This window comes from Salvelinus alpinus, chromosome 38, assembly GCF_045679555.1.
Source record: "Salvelinus alpinus chromosome 38, SLU_Salpinus.1, whole genome shotgun sequence".
Taxonomy (NCBI): Eukaryota; Metazoa; Chordata; class Actinopteri; order Salmoniformes; family Salmonidae; genus Salvelinus; species Salvelinus alpinus.
Window position 1 is genome coordinate 6425011 of NC_092123.1, and position 21411 is coordinate 6446421.

Here is a 21411-nt window from a genome sequence, read left to right on the forward strand (position 1 = left end):
ACAGACCTTTGTGGCGGATGAATCCGAATTAGTTAGATAAATAAGATGTTTTATTGACATAATATGCTTATGTGAGATACTTGTCATTAGAATGTATCCTTTTGGACTATAGTGTTGGCAGTTGCACTTTTCCCTAAGCTGGGGCTCAGTCACTTGGGGCCCAGAGAGGGGAGAGGTCAGGCTTGTCTTTCACATGTCCCTGGTGCTATGCAGAATATCAGAAAGGGAAGAGGACAGGATGGAACATTGTCTTCTTATGTGAATGTATCTGTTAAACCATGTGAAGGGATGGCGTGATTAAGGAGGAACCAATTACTTGTCTCTACAATGTCTGTGCGCAAGTCACTCCCCTCAGTGAGCTTGTCCAGGAGTGGGGTCAAGAGGGGGTCAGGCTTGTCTTTCACATGTCCCTGGTGCTATGCAGAATATCAGAAAGGGAAGAGGACAGGATGGAACATTGTCTTCTTATGTGAATGTATCTGTTAAACCATGTGAAGGGATGGCGTGATTAAGGAGGAACCAATTACTTGTCTCTACAATGTCTGTGCGCAAGTCACTCCCCTCAGTGAGCTTGTCCAGGAGTGGGGTCAAGAGGGGGTTTACTTGAGATGGGAGTATCTAGAGTTGACAATTGATATATGCCATTGGATGAGTTGGTGTTTTTGTACTATAAAGTATCAGGAACGAGATTAGAACCTCGTCTTAGAGACCAAACTGAACGATAATTTATAGCGAATGCTATCTGGCTATGGGATACTCCTCTCTCAAGTAAAAGTCTTTCTTTGTGAACTGTTCCTAAGATTTGTGGTTCGTCATGTAAGTTGAGAGGGGTGTATCTTGGCTATAAAATATCTTTGTATTCTACTGTAGAGACTCTCAGGATTCATTATAGACACTGAATTGATCTGAGAGTCAAAGGGCTATTGTAAAGGTCCCATTATTAAAGATGAAGTTTAAGTATAACTCTGACTGGTGTGTGGTTTGTAACTCTCCTCATTTGGTAATACAGGAAATTGCCACAACACATTTACATTTAAGTCATTTAGCAGACGCTCTTATCCAGAGCGACTTACAAATTGGAAAGTTCATACATATTCATCCTGGTCCCCCCGTGGGGAATGAACCCACAACCCTGGCGTTGCAAGCGCCATGCTCTACCAACTGAGCCACACGGGACCACACCAACACCTGTCACTAAATGTGTTTCACAAACTCGGTTCCACGTTTTGTTTTTTTCCCTAGCACTACACAGCAGATTCAAATAATCAAAGCATAAATTAGTTAATTATTTGAATCAGCTGTGTAGTGCTAGGGCAAAAAAAAAAAAACATGCACCCCCTGAGGTCCCCAGGAGTTTGGGAAACACTGCTAATAGCTCATACACTTCACATGGAGCCAAGAAATCACAAGACAACAATAGTTTGATAAATTACAGTGCAAATTATCAAGTTTCACGGTTGTCCATTAGCAGAAAAACTGCTTATACTTGCCTGTCAACAACATGCGTGTCCTAAAAGGCTCGCATGATGCAATCAGACCTGTAGTAGGCCTGTCACTGCCTTTACAAAATAATATATTGTGCTCACAAATCTCAATACAGGTTAAATACATTTTTTGGGTAAATTTTTTTTAAAGTAAATCTTAGAAAAACAGGTGAAATAAATATATTTTATTATTTTCATTGTCATCATAATTATTAACACATCAAAGTGCCAACAGACTGACAGTCTCCCAACCCTTTTCCATCAAGATGTCTCCTCTCTTCAGCATTCATTTAGAGGAGTCAATAGGCCTTAGCCTGGTCCCAGATCTATTCTTGTTTACTCCATTGCTGTCATTTGACAAGCCAAACAATGAGTGACATGGGATTAGCATGATGGCACAGACAGACTGGCACTCAGGCTAAAACCAATGGGCCTCCCACCACCATTGTACCTCTCTCAGGATCCAACCATGCATAAAATCTTCCATTTAAAAATAAAAAATATATATTAAAAAAAGTATGCATACCACTGATATACAGTTCTGATATAAACAGGCTTATTGGTCACAAACCAAATGGAATTATAAACATGGCTTCTTTTACAATACACAGAAAACAAATGTGAGGGATATAAGTGTAATCTTTCTTTTTAAAAAAGGGGCACATTTTTCAAATGTATACATTTGTACATTTTTTTTCTTCTTCAACTATATTTTTTTACAGTCCGAATGCGCAAGGCATTTTGGGCACCCCCAGTGTCCTTTGAGCACAAATTGCAGTACACACAGTCAAGCACACACACACACACACACACACACGATTGAAGTGCTTACAGCACCCTGGAGTGGTAGCAGTTGCTTATAAAAGCACATATTGGACCATATTGGTATAGTCTGTCTGTATCTTGTTGCTTTTCAAGAAGAAGCAGGGGAATATCATATGTATTTCAGTTCACTGCCTATTACTTTAAGTCTTTCCCGAATCCCAAACCCACCTGTCCAATCCTCTCAGATCTACACAAGTAAAGAGCAGGTGCCAGGGATTGATTGGTTTGGGATTCAGGCCTCGTCTACCATTCACTACTATCACTAACTAACAGTCCCTCTGAGTGGGGATGTGAAATTAAACCAAATGGAGGACAGCCACCCAGTCTGTGTTCAGTTTGAATAGACTTCTCATTTCAACAGGGGAGTGTTAATCCATAATGGTGAATGAGGCCACCTGGTGGCGAGAATGAAACATTACATTCCTGACTAAGATCCTTGTGCAACTCAACCAGACATTCACATACAACACGCACACACATCCGCTCACACCCACATACACAGAAGCAAAAGTATTACAATCAGTGTAAAAAATCTGAAGTCTTAAAAAATGTGCAAAAAAGGTCATCGCTAACAGAAACAACACAAGACAGTCTATGCTCAACAGAGTAGAAGTCCGTCGTCCAATGAGTAACCTTGAAGAAGCGAGCGGTAGAGAACGCATTATGTACCAGTTTTAAATAGTGCATATGGCGTCATTATTTATGTTGACAGTTGATCTCAGCGAGTCCCAGTGCCAATGGAAATGTTCTGTTTCATTTTTACAGGCAATGCAGGAGGGTAAGGAAGGAGTCTAACTTCTTGGGGACCAGCTTAGCTGATGATAACACGCACGGTCGCTATTTTGCTTCTCAGACTAAAAGCAAACAGAGTCCAGAACAGTGGAGTCAATGACAATTATTTTTCTTAACCAGCTTAACAAGCACTCCTTCAGCGGGCGAGAGAGACTGGATTTAGTACCTATGGTTGAGGGGGAGTTAATGCCTAGGTGATAGGAGAAATGCTCGATCATATTTCAGGCTAGTTGATCAGTAGGTTTCCTGAACTCCTCACACAAAAGAGCTTGTGTTTCCATACCGTGAGTACATAGGTACCATAGGGGTTAGCTTACAGGCAATGACAACAACACCCCCTGGAGTCAAATAGACAGCCACTTCCATCACTAATTTAAAAAAGGATGACATCGTCATCCAATACCTATCCTACTGCATCTAGAAAATAAGGGTAAAACATATCTGACATTCACTGTGCCAAGCAGCACAAAACAGTTAGCACTGCTGTGATTTTAGATAAGTCTACTTGTTAGTAATGTTGAGGTGTGGCTGAGTACAGCACTGAAACCAGGGATTGACATCTGGAAGAAATGTCTGAGTATTCTCATGCAAACTATTTCAGGTACGAGTACAAGCACAAAACAGGGCTGCTGGCGAAACCATCTTGCGGTATGCTATCGATTGCTTCAATTCATGTTTTTTTACGATATATTTTCAGTGCACTTGACACACTCCAAACAATAAAACACATAGAGTTTGAAATGTTGTCATTTGAACCTGCTAAATAGTTGCATTTGCAAATTTCCAATGCAAATCTAGAATTGAGTACTCGAGCCCACCCCCAACTGAAACATACTGAAAACTGCTCTGGTGTGTGTGCGCATGCTAAAGGAGTGTTTGAGAGGAGCAGTGTGTGAGACATGACACAGCATATACTACTACAACATACCAGTACTTTATTTCGTAAGGCATTGTAGGGCAAGAGGGCATTATAGTACCAGATGGTATCCAACACTGTGGAGTATAACTGAGTATTCACCAGTACTGTCGAGTATTGATATTGGCATAATTGCAGAGCTTTTTGCTGAGTACTGTTCAGTGCAGTAGTATCTTAGTCAAGATGTAAACTGGCTATCATAGAGAGTGCTTCAGCACAAAGCAGTACCTGATAACATACAGTATGCCTACAACTGAGTAACAAGCATCCTAATTGGCTAGCGGTTCTCCACTCTTCCTGTTTTAAAACGCCATAATGTACCTTTGACCAATCAACTAAGGCCTGCCTAAACTTTAGGCAATCAACTGGCCGCATAGTACCACACGGCCAATCACAGAGTTCAGATACATTTCTGTTAAGAACTGAAGCACCAAACCCATTATGATGAGCACTCTAGGTTTCTGCTTTGGTGTGTCTCGATTGTATCTGATCTGGGGTCAGTAAGAGACCTATGACCCCTGGTGAAGAGAAGGCAGAGAACATGTGCCAACAACACTTGGATATGATCCGAACCGTAAGTAGGCTGGTACTCGTCTGCATACTGAAAACGTTTCAACTACACATGTTCCTACACGGCTAAAAAAAAAGGCACACGGCAAAGAACAAAAGGCTGGGAGGGGATTTGACAACAGACCCTGACAGACAGGCGACCTGACTGACACAGCAGACAAGACAGGCGGACACTCACAATTGTCGCGGGACAGACTGAAGTAAAGCGAGGGATCCTAGCAACAAAAGCATTTTTTTCAGCATCGAGAGAATGTCTACAGTATAAGTAAGAAGAATCGTTGAGTTCTGGGTGTTTCTACTGTGAATGTGCAAGTGAGGGGGGAGCAACGTAGGCAGCAGTGTGACAGGAAGCGGGTGGGGGGGGGGTGTTCTCCTCACCCGGTGTTCTGGTTGTGGATTCGATAGCAGCGTGCTATGGGTTTTCAGCTGTACATTCTGGGTCGAGTCAGGACCACACTAGGGGTGCGTTCAGCAGGACACAACGTTGTGCAACGCTCAGATCGATATAGCATGTAGAACAAACCTTCCTCTAAGACATGTAGAATAAGGAACCGTTTCGGCTCCAGTCATGCCACTTCTATCTGCAATGTGTTCCACAACGCTTGCCTACTAAACGTGGCCCAGATTATCATGATCATCACCTCAAATCTCCACTAAGGTCCAGATCAGAAACACCGACGTTGACTCAGTGAGCTAAGTGCAGAGTGACTGAGTCCCACTCCACAATCAAAAGCAGGAGATATTAATCATAAAAACATTTTCAAAAAAGGTTATTTTGTCATCTTGGTTGAGCAACTTACCCTATTTCTGAAATTAAGGTGCAACTTTTTCTCTAAATGAGTTCTATCATTAATTCCTGCTTGCCAGTCTCCTAAAAACAGAGACGCAGGAGTTGTAGTCCCCACCGCTACCCACCTCATCCAATCACCAGATGGATACCTCCCACCAAGTCCTCTCTGGTCCAATGGGAGCTTTCTGTCTGGAGCTGGGAGGGTGGAGTCAGAGGCAGCGAATCATCTAAGGACATCTCTGGCAGTTCAGGGGTCAGAGGTTAGGGGGAAGGGGCTAGTGAACAAAGATGTGCCTCAGAAGGTCGTCGGCCGAGGGCCTCAGCTTGGTCTCCACGAAGATGCGCTTGAGGAAGTCGCGCCCATGGTCGGAGACGTGGGCAGGCAGCGAGGGGTTGGTGGGCTGGGTGGCGATCTTAAAGATGGCCGCCATGGCCTCGAACTCGGCCCAGGGGGGCCGCTGGGTCAGCATCTCTACCACCGTACAACCCACACTCCTGGAGAGGACACCACTGACATTAGCCAACAGCATCATTCTCATCATCAACAGTTGACATGACATCCCACCAGAGGAGGCTGGTGGGAGGAGCTATAGGAGGACAGGCTCATTGTAATGGCTGGAATGGAATCAATGGAATGGTACCAAACATATTGATACACCGCTCCATTAATTCCATTCCAGACATTAAAATGAGCTCGTCCTCCTATAGCTCCTCCTACCAGCCTCCACAGCATCCCACTCAACACATCAAGATCGTTATTGGTTCTCATCTCACCAAGATTTACATGACAAAAAAAGGGAGACACTTTTTCTCAGTGGCTGTTACACTCGTCTACCATAGCCTCCTATCCAGATCCCCTCTCCTTTCTGACCACTAATTTAAAGAGACTTCATTGAAAATCATATGAAACCTCTTAAAAGGTGCAGTTCTGTTATGATATTTCCACACTATGAGGTCAAAATAACAGTCTGAAATTGTACAAATTATAATGAGCTTTTGGTGTAAGAGCTGTTTGAAAAAAATGCCTGGAATTTCAGCCTGTTCAGGTGGGATGATACTTTTGGCCCACATGACAAGGGGATCTGATTATAATAGACCAATGACTGGTCATCTGGGTAAGGGGGTGGGCTCTATACCATCCTATTAGCCAATCAGGGGTGTGTATACAAATATCTTCAAATGTGTGTTCCCTAACGCCCACACGATCAGACAGAGCAAGGGCGAAGGGACGCTCAGTGAAATACATTATAAAAAAAATTATGAGTTATTTTCATTAACTTTTAGCCATACAGTGATTAAGTCTCAGCCCGTGGTTTGAAAGAGGAGACAAGGAGGTGAAAACTATTTTGCTGGTAAGTCTGCCTTTGTAATAATCAGTCTTACCAGATATCAGCCTTCCTGCCATAGCCCTCTCCACTGATCACCTCTGGGCTCATCCAGTAGGGAGTACCAGTCACTGACTTGATCCCTGTTCCTGACAGACAGATGGTCTGTAGCCGCCTGCTCGCCCCAAAGTCCCCCAGCTTCACGTTTCCCACAGAGTCCCGCAAAATGTTGGCCCCTGGAAAAAGAGGGAAGGACAGAAAGAGGTAAGGAGGTGGTGCAGGTACATTCTCTCATAAGAAACTACATTACCCAGAAGGCACTGCTTGAGTTACAGCAATGTTCCCCTCAATACCCATCAACATTCTGTCATAAGCACTACATGAACCAGAACATGGGCCCAGAACGCTGAGTCATGATAATGGTCCTTCCTATCGGAATCAGCAACATTTTACTCTAATATTCCATCCATTTATCCCCCTCTCCTTCCGTACCTTTGATGTCTCTGTGGACGATCATGTTGCTGTGGAGGTAGGACACTCCCTCCAGGATCTGATGGGTGTACCGACGCGTCACATTTTCCGTCAAGGCCCCGTACGACTTCAGCTGGTCTTTGATGGAGCCCTGGGGACAGAGGGTGACCATATGGGAGTTAAAGCAACCGGCGGGTCCGTTACAGGTCATCCGTGAAACTTCACTGAAACAAACACAACCTGGAACGCAGCCTACATCGCCACACTGGTGGACGGAGACAGGTTTGAGTTGGTCTAAGTCCAGTTAATCAACCGTATACACAAACACACACTTACCCCGGGCATGTACTCCATAAAGATGGACAGAGTTCTCTCGTTGGAGTCTCGTAGACAGCCGTAGTACTGGACGATCCGTTCATGGCACAAGTTCTTCAGTAACTGGATCTCACACTCCAGGGCACTGACCTCCTGCAGATAGACAAGATATGTTGAGTACACAGTGTACACAACTCTCGACCACACACAATCTCTGTTCCACTCACCTTGCTGGTCTCGGGACTCTCTGGGTCAAACTGGACCTGTTTAACAGCCAGCTCTCTGCCAGTGTCTGCATCGTAGCACAGGAAGACTCGGCCAAATGCACCTTGACCCAGCAGCTTACCTAGCCGCCAGTTCGTAGGGGCACGTGGAGCTGGACAGACATGGGGGAAATCAATCAGGTCATTTGTGTGCGTTTATAAGATATACGCTGGTTGCAAAGTGCTTAGCAGCTACCTGGCCAGACCAGCTATCCTTCGACCACCAAAGTATTCTCTACATTCTCAATCTCTCCTTTCTCTCCCTCCATCCAGCTCTACTCACAGCGGCTGGGTGGGCTGATGTCCATAACGGAGAGGGTGGGGTTGGGCTCGATGTCGCTGCCCCTGCGGCCCCCGGGCTCCTCCAGGTCTGGGGTGAATATGCTGCTGCCACTGCTGGTGCTGGGAGACTGCTCTGTGGGGCTGAAACTGACCGGGGAATGGAAACCGTGGACCTGGGTCCGCCGCGCTCGAGGGAACGTCTTACGCCCTGCAGGGGAGGATGGGAGAGGGAGAATGAAGGTAAACAACAATAGTTTTCTGTGATACTCTAAAATACAGAATCAGACTCTGGACACCCGGATTTAAGGTTGAATTGAATATGACTTTTGTTTTAGAGAGGGTCTGTTTTTGTTTGTTCCCTCACCATCACTGTAGTCCTGAAGGCCAAAGGAAATGTGGTATCGCCGTGGGTAAGTGCCCCCTTTCCCCGACTTCTCAAACACTGGGATATCATACTCTGGGTAAACTTGGTGGTTGTCTGGGTAGCTCTGTGCCCGGGGCATACGTGACTTAGGATAGTTATCACTGCAAGGAAATACAAGAGGAATACATGCTTTAAAAACAGTTCGATTCAGAAGATGAAGTGTTGAAGGTTACCACAACGCATGCTGGCTATGTGGTTCTTAGCTGGATGTTCACGACTCACCTGTCCAGTGGGCTGTCCAGTGAGGGACAACTCCCCGATGCAGAGTTCTCTGGACTGCTCATTGACAGAGGGTCCAGCATCTAGAACGGAGAGATTGAGTTTGTCTCTGCTGTCATTTGTCATACTCTGAACGTGTTAATAAAAATGTTCATAACAGTGGTAATGAAGGACAGTTAGGAGTAGGCAAGAGTGTCGGGACTAGGCCTTAGTATAACTTTTCCTAATCTGGGCCCGTCTCCATCTTTCCCCAGTCTCGGAGGTGAGGTCATAGAGATAGATGACTCATCTTTGTATCTGTGCCATTATGAGGTCTGTGAGAGCATGGGCATCGCCATTGAGGCCATCTCCATTTTAAAGTAGTCCATTTTCTTCTTTTGTGTATAAAAAAAAGAAGAAGAGTGAAGCTAATATTTGTGATTTACCACCACCTGCAGTGCTGGAGTCCTGGACAAAATCGTGTGTCACTCATTTATTACAGCCCCTAGATGGCAGTGATGTAGCTTAAAAGCCATTTGCAAACCATAGGCAACCCAATTTGAAGACGACGACGCTCTGATTGGCTGATCGCTCCCAACCCATAGGAATCCCCAAACAGTTGACTACTTTAAAAATGGTGGAAGCCCTAAATGGCAATGTCAATGCTAAAACGGGTTAGATGGATAGAGAGTCCTCTATCCATCTCTATAGGTGAGGTTACCTGGTCCATGCTTTCTGGAATGAACTCTCCCTCGCTGTTAATGCTGGTGAAGGAGCCGTTTCTGGCCACCTGCTGGAGGGCATCGGGAATGTAGCCTGGAGGGGGGGAGCTGCGGTCCCCGGAGTGAGACCCTGGATGAAAGAGAATTACATACATTTCTAGCTGAAGACTTACTACCAGACTGGTGGTGAAAGACAATGTGTTTTGGATGTGTCTAATGTCATGAAGCAAATGGATTTGGAGAAAGAAAGAAATGGAAAGTATTTACTAGTAGGACAATTTCGCAGATGAATTAATGAATTACACACACACAGATATACAGTGATCCCTCGCCACTTCGCGGTTCACTTATCGCGGATTCGCTATTTCGCGGATTTTCATAATGCATTTTTTTTTTTTTTTTGGTGCATTGTGCTCTGCATTCTGATTCGCTAAAAACTCACTCCCGCTTCTTGTATCAAAACATGCTACGAATTGTGCTATCATTTTGTCGTCTCGTGCAGTTATGTGTACGTACATAAAACAGCTTGGCAAATTTACATTAAGTTGGCCAAATTATCTTGTAATTTCGAACATCTCCTAAACCCATAATGTCGACGAAACGGCCTACACGTGAGTCACTGTATTTGTATACATGTAATAGTTGCTAATTGTAAAAAAAAAAAAAGTTTTCTATTTCGCGGATTTCACTTATCGCGGGTCATTTTCGGAACGTAACCCCCGCGATAAACGAGGGATTACTGTAGTTGTCATTGAAAACACCACAGAGTTGATGACCCACCTATCAAAGCCAGCATGCTTTTATTGTCTGTGGCCCTGAAGCGGGTGTTGTCCAGGTCTTCGTGTGGGGGCAGCAGGTCCATGCTGGACGTGGAGGTCTGAGAGGAGAAATTAAACACCATCCATATCAAAACAGCTTTACTATACAAATGTTTCTTTTACAGAATAAAACAATGCTGTTATGTCAGCTTAAACAAAGGTCTTATGATGATTCATTCAAGTAAATACTCCAGGAAGTGTGCTGAGCATAGTGAGCTGTTGATGGGTCAATGAGCCAGTACAGTAGTATGCTATGGATTGTGTGCGATTCCCTACAGTCACTGTGCTGCGATATGATCTGGGCCCGTATCCACAAAGCATCTCAGAGTAGAAGTAATGATCTAGGATCTGTCCACGTAATCTTATTCATTATTATCTAAAAGGCTAAACTGATCCTAGATCAGCACTCCAACTCTGTGATGCTTTGTGAATATGGGCCGTGAACTGCCTGGTCCTTACCTGAGAGGAGGCCTGGAGCACCAGGAGGATCTTCAGGCTCTTCATGTGGACGCTGCGATCCAGCAGCTCCACGGCCTTGTCAAGGTCATCCTGAGTGGTCAGAGGAATCACCAGCTGGGAGGGAGGAGGGGAGAGAACCACAGAGAGGGGAAACAGACAGACTGGATTAGAAGAAGAGGAAGAAATGAGAGCAAAACGGCAGGAAGAGAGGGAAGTGAAAGAGAAAAGAAAAGGTATTGGTAGTTTATCTCAGAACAATTAATTATCTCGCTCACACACATGTTGAGGATTGGCTTTTGGTGCTTATTTGACTGCCAGAAACCAACACTGTGACTAGGGGCTGGGCTATATGGACCAAATATCATATCACGGTATTTACAAAATATTGGACGGTATTTTATGTTATGAATAATAAGTTCTACATTTGCTTTATGACCCTAGTGTGGCAACACATACATCCTAAGTGATTTCAATGTGTCTTTCTCCAATCTGATGGTTTTCTAGTGTTCAATTCAACCAAAAATCATGTCCTGCATTTTAATCCATTTCTGTATTTCTTGCACTCATTTGAGATCTCCACTGTCACGTAGGGCTGCACAATATGGGCAAACAATCTAGGCTTTATTTTTAACCAAATGTTGCAAAACAAAAAACATTTCTCATAAGAAACTAGCTCCCTGGTATACAGAAAATACCCGAGCTCTGAAGCACCTTCCAGAAAATTGGAATGGAAATGGCGCCACACCAAACTGGAAGTCTTCCGACTAGCTTGGAAAGACAGTACCGTGCAGTATCGAAGAGCCCTCACTGCTGCTCGATCAGCCTATTTTGCCAACTTAATTGAGGAAAATAAGAACAATCCAAAATGTATTTTTGATACTGTCGCAAAGCTAACTAAAAAGCAGCATTCCCCAAGTGAGGATGGCTTTCACTTCAGCAGTGATAAATTCCTGAACTTCTTTGAGGAAAAGATCATGATCATTAGAAAGCAAATTACGGACTCCTCTTTAAATCTGCGTATTCCTCCAAAGCTCAGTTGTCCTGAGTCTGCACAACTCTGCCAGGACCTAGGATCAAGGGAGACACCCACGTTTTTTAATACTCCATCTCCTGACACATTGATGAAAATAATCATGGCCCTTAAACCTTCAAGCTACATACTGGACCCTAATCCAACTAAACTACTGAAAGAGCTGCTTCCTGCGCTTGACCCTCCTATGTTGAACATAATAAACAGCTCCCTATCCACTGGATGTGTACCAAACTCACTAAAAGTGGCAGTAATAAAGCCTCTCTTGAAAAAGCCAAACCTTGACCCAGAAAATATAAAAAACTATCAGCCTATATCGAATCTCCCATTCCTATCAACATGTTTAGAAAAAGCTGTTGCGCAGCAACTCACTGCCTTCCTGAAGACAAAACAATGTATACAAAACGCTTCAGTCTGGTTTTAGACCCCATCACAGCACTGAGACTGCACTTGTGAAGGTGGTAAATTACCTTTTAATGGCATCAGACCGAGGCTCTGCAACTGTCCTCGTGCGCCTAGACCTAAGTGCTGCTTTTGATACCATCGATCACCACATTCTTTTGGAGAGATTAGAAACCCAAATTGGTCTACACGGACAAGTTCTGGCCTAGTCTCTGTGGATGGTTTGTCCTCTGACAAAACAAGGGTAAATGTCGGTATTCCTCAAGGCTCCGTTTTAGTACCACTATTGTTTTCACTATATATTTTACCTCTTGGTGATGTCATTCGGAAACATAATGTTAACTTTCACTGCTATGCGGACGACACACAGCTGTACATTTCGATGAAACGTGGTGAAGCCCCAAAATTGCCCTCCCTGGAAGCCTGTGTTTCAGACATAAGGAAGTGGATGGCGGCAAATGTTCTACTTTTAAACCCGTACAAAACAGAGATGCTAGTTCTAGTTCTAGGTCCCAAGAAACAATGAGATCTTCTGTTGAATCTGACAATTAATCTTGATGGTTATACAGTCGTCTCAAATAAAACTGAAGGACCACGGCGTTACTCTGGACCCTGATCTCTCTTTTGACGAACATATCAAGACTGTTTCAAGGACAGCTTTTTCCATCTACGTAACATTGCAAAAATCTGAAACTTTCTGTCCAAAAATGATGCAGAAAAATGTATCCATGCTTTTGTCACTTCTAGGTTAGACTACTGCAATGCTCTACTTTCCGGCTACCCGGATAAAGCACTAAATAAACTTCAGTTAGTGCTAAATACGGCTGCTAGAATCCTGACTAGAACCAAAAAATTTGATCATATTACTCCAGTGCTAGCCTCCCTACACTGGCTTCCTGTTAAGGCAAGGGCTGATTTCAAGGTTTTACTGCTAACCTACACTGGGATTCTCTGCCTCTAAACCTATTACAGGGACTGAGTCACTGGCTTACTGGTGCTCTTCCATGCCGTCCCTAGGAGGGGTGCGTCACTAACGTGATCTTCCTGTCCGGGTTGGCCCCCGCCCCCCTCCTGGGTTGTGCCGTGGGGGAGATCTTCGTGGGCTATACTCGACCTTGTCTCAGGATGGTAAGTTGCTGGTTGAAGAGATCCTTCTAGTGGTGTGGGGGCTATGCTTTGGCAAAGTGGTTGAGGTTATATCCTGCCTGTTTGGCCCTGTCCGGGGGTTACGTCGGACGGGCCAGTGTCTCCCGAACCCTCCTGTCTCAATGCGTCGTTTATGTGTCGGGGGGCTAGGGTCAGTCTGTTATATCTGGAGTATTTATCCGGTGGCCTGTGTTTATTTAAGTCTCTCTCTCTCTCCCTGAGGCCAAGGACCATGCTTCAGGACTGACCTGTTGCACCCTCTACAACCACTGTGATTATTATTATCTTACCCTGCTGGTCATCTATGAACATTTGAACATCTTTGCCATGTTCAATGGACGTTACACACGGCGTATCACAAACCAAATATTCAAATACCGTTATAGAAGGTCAAGTTGAAACCCAAAGTCTGTACATCAATCTGTACATCAGTCTGTACATCAATACAGGTCTATTGTAAAATATGGTATACAGCCCAGCCCCACTGTGACTTGGTGATGATGTTATCGTGATATGTACCTCATTGTTGGTGTAATGCAGGTCCATGGCCTGACCGAAGGCCACTTTGGCTTTGTTCCCCAGGTCATCAAGCCTGACTGGGCGAAAGAACTGCAAGATCCTCTTCTCCCCTTTGTACTCAAACTTCACTCGCACATTGTTCTGTATAAACACACACACTGAGAGATCAGCATTCATGAGAGGAAAGGGGATGAGGAAGAGAAATGCCATTTATTGTATTGAGACTATTCGCTGATGAGTGCCAAGTGGACAGACCTGATTTTTGGGTGAAGAGGCCTTGGGTTTGCCCAGGTCAGATAGGGTCATGGCAGGGCGGCTAGAGCGGTGCAGTTCGGCCAGGTCCTGCATTATAGAGTTCAGCGCCTCCTGTTCGTCTGTTTGGGGCAGATAGAAAGCTCAGAACAGAAAACACAGAATAGAAGCCATAGAACAGAGAGTATTGCAAAGCATTCCCAGGGCACCTTAGATGATCAGATATGGCCTAATGTCATGACAGTTCAGATGTATTACAACTGTGTCTATGTGTTGGGAGGAAGTGTGAGGGAGGATGTACACATACTCATCTTGACACGTTGATTCACCCAGGAGTCCAGGATAGAGGATTCTCCCATCAAAGGGGTTCCTTTCTCCTGTAAAATCTGAGTATTGCACACCAACAGAATTAGTCACTCACTAGCAAGCGGATTCAACCAAGAATCATACTGCATTGCTAGCTAAATATAGTTTACATTGGGTCGTGCCATTTAATTTCATTCACTTTTTGACCGCGTCACCTATTTCATTTGAATGAAACACATACACACATATATATATACAGTGGGGCAAAAAAGTATTTAGTCAGCCACCAATTGTGCAAGTTCTCCCACTTAAAAAGATGAGAGAGGCCTGTAATTTTCATCATAGGTACACTTCAACTATGACAGACAAAATGAGAAAAGAAATTCCAGAAAATCACATTGTAGGATTTTTTATGAATTTATTTGCAAATTATGGTGGAAAATAAGTATTTGGTCACCTACAAACAAGCAAGATTTCTGGCTCTCACAGACCTGTAATTTCTTCTTTAAGAGGCTCCTCTGTCCTCCACTCGTTACCTGTATTAATGGCACCTGTTTGAACTTGTCATCAGTATAAAAGACACCTGTCCACAACCTCAAACAGTCACACTCCAAACTCCACTATGGCCAAGACCAAAGAGATGTCAAAGGACACCAGAAACAAAATTGTAGACCTGCACCAGGCTGGGAAGACTGAATCTGCAATAGGTAAGCAGCTTGGTTTGAAGAAATCAACTGTGGGAGCAATTATTAGGAAATCGAAGACATACAAGACCCCTGATAATCTCCCTCGATCTGGGGCTCCACGCAAGATCTCACCCCGTGGGGTCAAAATGATCACAAGAACGGTGAGCAAAAATCCCAGAACCACACGGGGGGACCTAGTGAATGACCTGCAGAGAGCTGGGACCAAAGTAACAAAGCCTACCATCAGTAACACACTACGCCGCCAGGGACTCAAATCCTGCAGTGCCAGACGTGTCCCCCTGCTTAAGCCAGTACATGTCCAGGCCCGTGTGAAGTTTGCTAGAGAGCATTTGGATGATCCAGAAGAAGATTGGGAGAATGTCATATGGTCAGATGAAACCAAAATAGAACTTTTTGGTAAAAACTCAACTCGTCGTGTTTGGAGGACAAAGAATGCTGAGTTGCATCCAAAGAACACCATACCTACTGTGAAGCATGGGGGTGGAAACATCATGCTTTGGGGCTGTTTTTCTGCAAAGGGACCAGGACGACTGATCCGTGTAAAATAAAGAATGAATGGGGCCATGTATCGTGAGATTTTGAGTGAAAACCTCCTTCCATCAGCAAGGGCATTGAAGATGAAACGTGGCTGGGTCTTTCAGCATAACAATAATCCCAAACAAACCGCCCGGGCAACGAAGGAGTGGCTTCGTAAGAAGCATTTCAATGTCCTGGAGTGGCCTAGCCAGTCTCCAGATCTCAACCCCATAGAAAATCTTTGGAGGGAGTTGAAAGTCCGTGTTGCCCAGCAACAGCCCCAAAACATCACTGCTCTAGAGGAGATCTGCATGGAGAAATGGGCCAAAATACCAGCAACAGTGTGTGAAAACCTTGTGAAGACTTACAGAAAACGTTTGACCTCTGTCATTGCCAACAAAGGGTATATAACAAAGTATTGAGATAAACTTTTGTTATTGACCAAATACTTATTTTCCACCATAATTTGCAAATAAATTCATAAAAAATCCTACAATGTGATTTTCCGGATTTTTTTCCTAATTTTGTCTGTCATAGTTGAAGTGTACCTATGATGAAAATTACAGGCCTCTCTCATCTTTTTAAGTGGGAGAACTTGCACAATTGGTGGCTGACTAAATACTTTTTTTGCCCCACTGTATATCTATGATTGACATGACACCCACCCTGTATTCAAGAGTATGCTGTGTAACAATTGGTACCCCTCTCATATACCGAACAAAAATATAAAACGCAACATGTAAAGTGTTGGTTACATGTTTCATGAACTGAAATAAAAGATCCCAGAACTGTTCCATTCGCACAAAAAACATTTCTCTCAAATGTTGTGCACAAATTTGTTTACATCCTTGTTAGTGAGCATTTCTCCTTTGCCAAGATAATCCATCCACCTGACAAGTGTGGCATATCAAGCAGTTATGTCACAACACAATGCCACAGATTTCTCAAGATTTGAAGGAGCGTGCAATTGGCATGCTAACTGCAGGAATGTCAACCTCCAATGTCATTTTTAGAGAATTTGGCAGTACGTCCAACCAGCCTCACAACCGCACACCATGTGTAATCACGCCAGCCCAGGACCTCCACATCCAGCTTCTTCAACTGCGGGATCGTCTGAGACCGGCCATCAGGACTTGCTGATGAAACTGGGGAGTATCTGTCTAATTCTGATTGGGTGGGCCTGGCTAACAAGTGGGTGGACCTATCTTTAAAAAAAAAAGAAATGGGCCTCAGGATCTCGTAGTGATATTTTTGTGCATTCAAATTGCCAATCGATCAATTGCAATTGTGTTCGTTGTTCGTAGCTTATGCCTGCCCATACCATAACCCCACCATGTTGACATCAGCAAACCACTCACCCACACGACACCATACACATGGTCTGAGGTTGTGAGGCCGGTTGGACATACTGCCAAATCTCTAAATCAATGTTGGAGGCGGCTTATGGTAGAGAAATTAACATTACATTCTCTGCCAACAAATGTTGAATAAAATTATATTTGATCCTTCAGCTGGTCAAAATATCCACACGACAGTATTATTAAACAGACATCAAAATGTGGGTCTGTGTGTGGCAATCAAAATGTGTTTGCTTATGACCGAAGATGGAAGATGGAAGTACATGCACGCATTCATAATAACAGGTCTTTACATGGTTTTGCATGTGGCAGGTTATAGAAAATTATACTTCAGTAAGTTAGGTAAACAATACTTTCCCTTTGATATTTTAACTAAAATGTTGAGCAGCTGAAGGACCAACCGCACAGACAACCGGTAATGTTGCAATATAATTTTATTCAACATTCTGGCTTGTAAGGAAAATATCAGACTTTGTTTCAGACTGTATACCAATAATTGGTATCAAAGTCTGATTTATTAGGCAATGTAGGGTGGGGTATGTGCAATTCCACGATAACAGTGTGACAGAGACTTTTTCACATTAAAATGTCAAACAAAAAATAATAATTGCAAAGCTAAACAAACCATAGAACTTAACGCACAATGACTACTTTAATTTCCACTTAACATTTTACAAAAACACATTTACTTGAAGAACAATGCAGGTGTAAACTTTGGTAACAGAATGACAGTTTGTGCCATCATTCTGTTACTAAACTTTGCATCTGCATTGTTCTTTAAGTTAATGTGTTTCTGTAAAATGTTAAGTAGAAATTGTTAAAAGTAGCTAACGTTAGTCGTTTCTGAGTCTGACAAATCTGAGTCTGTGTCACTGTTACCTTGTAGTTGCCCGTGTGCAAAATTGGTTCAATTTGAGCACCCCTCTACCTACTAAATGTTTTAGCATTCTGACCACCTCTACCATTGGCAAATATTTAAAGTGTCATTCAAACCAAATGGGGTGCGGTCAAAAAGTGATTGAAATCAAATGGAACAAACCCATGTGAGGCTGTCGTTCAAGGTAGTTTAGCAATACAAGCTTATCAAGCTATAACATTCGGATCTATGGCTATGGTCATTATCTCTCTAAACACTTCGATCCAAATCAACATGAGACACCCTAATTTGCTAGCTTGCACAGCTAACTAGTCGGTTCATGACAGAAGTTGACAGCTAGCTAACGTGTTAGTTGGTTATCGACGTAGACATGCATCTGTGTTAGCAAACGGATATTATCTGATTACAATCAACAATTTGCAAACGATGGCTAACATCGCCTGACAGGGAAGTTGTCGAGCTAGCTGGTTAACGTTAGCTAGCTAATATTTTCATCGATTAACTTGCTTGCTACCGGTACGTAGCTAGTTAGGTACGTGACGTGGGCCACACACATCGTGCAAATCAATTCGTCAAGTACTTTCTTTCTGTAAATTGTAACGGTTAACTAAAATGTTTCTAATTTACCTGGGTGGATTCTGTATCTTTACTTCCTCATCCACAGGGCCAGCGACAAGAGCCCCGGCCCCGCGGATAACGGTCTTTGAGAAAGCAGAAGTTTAGAGTCCGCTTCGAACTTTACTTGAGTCCAAGGCCCCGAGTTTCAGGCCAAGATATCACTAACGCTTGTATTGTGCAAGATGTTCTTCGACGTGAAAACTGACAATAGCGATGTGCACAAATTAAAACAAGCATTTGATTATCTATCCGTTGACGAGAACTTAATCCACACTTATGTCTGATTTATAAAGCTAGCTACATGAAAACGGTTCTACCAACACAGCTCAGCTGCAATCTTCCCCCAATAATAACAGCAAGCCTAGTTGGAAGAGTCCAACCACAACACAAGTTTGTTGATGTCAGAGAAATGTGTGTGTGCATCTTGTTTCGTCATCAAAATATGTGGTCGTTCGATTTGGCTGTCAGATTAATAACACAGACAGAAGGGGTAACCTAGAAAAAGAAAAATAGTTATAAATATATTTGTTAATAACTTGCACTCCTAGTCCTGCACTTCATAGTTAAATATTCATACAATAATTATAGAAATCTCACATTATTCCGTTTTGATTCATAATAGATCAGAATGCATTGCTATGCACCTCCAATCTCAATCTTCCAACGTTTTTGCAATTTAACCCTGGTATTCACACTTGGGCAATACAATTTAGCTACAGTACATAAATCATGTGAAATGTGTATGATTTTGTATGTAATTGTTTTTAATCCAACATTTCAAATTCCAGGTTGCTTCTTTAGTGCCACTAAGTCTCCTGCTGGCGAATAGTTAGTGATGCAATGGCCAAAGCACAAAATTAAAAGGACTCTTATTTAGAAAAACAAACTATTCACTTTCTGTGGAAACATAGGCAGGACTACTTCTGTGGGAGAGGTATGATTAAGAGGATGAGTGGGGTCATACGAGATCGGGGACGCCCTGTGCTGAAAAGTGGGTAGACTGTTGCAATGAGAGACATGGAGAAGGCAGAGATGTTAGCTCAGACATTTGTGAAGGTGCACAGCTCAAATAATCTAACGGAAGAGGGACTGCGTTGGAAAGAGAGGGTCAGAGGAGAGAAGGATGAGATGTGTTACATCATGGGAAAATAATTGGACCTTTACAATAAGGTGTGGCAGGACGGAATACGGAAACTAGGGAAAGACCCTATTAATCCATCAAGTTATAGACCGATAGCGTTGACATCTCATGTCTGTAAACTTACGGAAAGGAGGATAACAGAAAGGCTGACGTACTTCCTGGAGAGCAGAGGCCTAATGTCATCAGATTCAGGAAAGGCAGGGGAACGATGCATCCTGTACTGGGTCTAGTCAGTCATATGGAAGGCACAGTCAAATAAGGAGGTGGTGGTAGCCATTTTCTTTGATTCAGAGAAGGCCTATGATATGATGGGGAAGGGGGGCCTGCGTATCAAACTGGATAGCATGGGGGTTGGAGGAAGGGTTTTTAACTGGATAAAGGACTTCCTTTTTGGACGATCAATACAAGTGAGAGTGGGGAGCTGTATGTCAGAAAGCTATGAGGTAGATAATGGTACCACCCAGGGAAGTGTGATTAGTCTTTTGTTGTTCTCCATTATGATTGCTGAATTATTCTCCAGGTGAGATCAGATATTGGGAGGTGATTGTTTGCGGATGACCAGGCGCTGTGGAAGAGAGGAAGAAAAATTCCCCATACAGCCGAGAGAGTTCAAGAAGCAATCAGAGAAGTTGAGCAGTGGTCCCTCGGGTGGGGCTTCAAGTTCTCAGTTGAGAAAACACAGACTGGGTTTCCTACTAGAAGGAATGTTCGGGAGGAAATATACCTGAAGCTCTACAGGAGGAAGGTGGAGACGGTGGAAGTGTTTAGGTTCCTGAAGGTCTGATTTGACACTCGAATGACATGGGCGGAACATATTAACACAGTAGTTATCAAAGGAAATAAAATACTGAATGTGATGCGTGTCAGGAATGGAGTGGGGGGGGTCAGATAGAATGGTGTTAAAAACGTTATATATAGCACTATCAAGGTCATCACTGGACTATGGTAGTGTAGCATATGGATCAGCAGCTCTGACATCTTTAAAAAAGCTAGGCGTAATCCAGGCTCAAGCTCTAAGAATATGTTGTGGAGCAGTGAGGACCTCTCCCGGTGGCAGCCACGTTGCTCGTTGCTCGCATTTCGCTACACACGCAATAACATCTGCTAAATATGTGTATGTGACCAATAACATTTGATTTGATTTGATTTGAGAGATGCCATTAAAGTTGAGAAGATAATAACTACCCATGGCATATTGGGTAAATCTTCAAGGACATAAAGTCACACATCCTGGAAGAAAAGGTGGCCCGCGAGTCCTGGGAGCATAAACGAGATCTGAATGCAAGTTTTTGGTGGTTAGGTAAGGGCATGGTGAGAGAGGTGGGACTGTTTGTATGCTGTCTTTAATATACTGTATTCACTGATGGATCTAAGGACCCTAAAACAGGGAGGACAGGTGCAGCTTTTAGTGTTCCTGAGTTTCAGGTGGCAGTGACAAAAAGAGCAACGGGCCATTTATCCGTATACGCAATGGAGTCGCTGGCTATGCTCTTGGCTGCAGAGTCGGTGGAGGAGGTGAGGCCAGATAGGATAGTCAACTGCTCTGACTCGTGCAGCACTGATGAGCTTCATTTCTGTCACAAAGCAGACAAGATGTATTGTATGAGATTGTGCAGTGCCTGTTGAGGGTGAGACAGATGGGGGTATTTGTGAGGTTCCTCTGGGTACCAGCTCATGTGGGAGTAGAGGGGAATGAGGAGGTGGATGTTCTCACCAAGCAGGCTCTTAAACATCCTAATGTTGATACGGACATGTCAATCAGTAAAGCAGAAGCCAAGGGGTTAATAAGAACAGTGGTTAAAAACAAATGGAAAGCAATGTGGAACAGGGAGGGAAAATGAAGAAACCTGTATAAGATCCAGGAAAATGGTGGGGGCAGAGATGT

General features: G+C 43.6%; 1 protein-coding gene across 1 annotated transcript; it reads right to left on the bottom strand.

Moving 5' to 3' along the window:
* Nucleotides 1-1654: 1654 nt before the first annotated feature.
* LOC139566147 (mitogen-activated protein kinase kinase kinase 2-like) lies at nucleotides 1655-18774 on the bottom strand. Its single transcript, XM_071387087.1, has 15 exons — nucleotides 18395-18774; nucleotides 14311-14389; nucleotides 14007-14125; nucleotides 13752-13892; nucleotides 10655-10768; nucleotides 10158-10254; nucleotides 9377-9507; nucleotides 8680-8759; nucleotides 8398-8558; nucleotides 8035-8241; nucleotides 7716-7864; nucleotides 7510-7641; nucleotides 7195-7324; nucleotides 6761-6938; nucleotides 1655-5872 (listed from the first exon to the last, which is right to left on the bottom strand). The coding sequence occupies exons 2-15, from the start codon at nucleotides 14360-14362 to the stop codon at nucleotides 5653-5655; spliced, it is 1911 nt and encodes a 636-aa protein (XP_071243188.1). The 5' UTR covers nucleotides 14363-14389; nucleotides 18395-18774; the 3' UTR covers nucleotides 1655-5652.
* Between the last annotated feature and the right edge of the window lie 2637 nt (nucleotides 18775-21411).

Bases quoted from the DNA above. Each gene is read 5' to 3' on its own strand.
- LOC139566147 (XM_071387087.1), bottom strand. From the start codon at position 14,362: ATGGGAGAATCCTCTATCCTGGACTCCTGGGTGAATCAACGTGTCAAG. The intron at 13,893-14,006 runs GTCTGTCCACTT...GTGTTTATACAG, and splicing joins CCTCTTCACCCAAAAATCAG to AACAATGTGCGAGTGAAGTT. The intron at 7,865-8,034 runs GTGAGTAGAGCT...ATGTCTGTCCAG, and splicing joins CATCAGCCCACCCAGCCGCT to CTCCACGTGCCCCTACGAAC.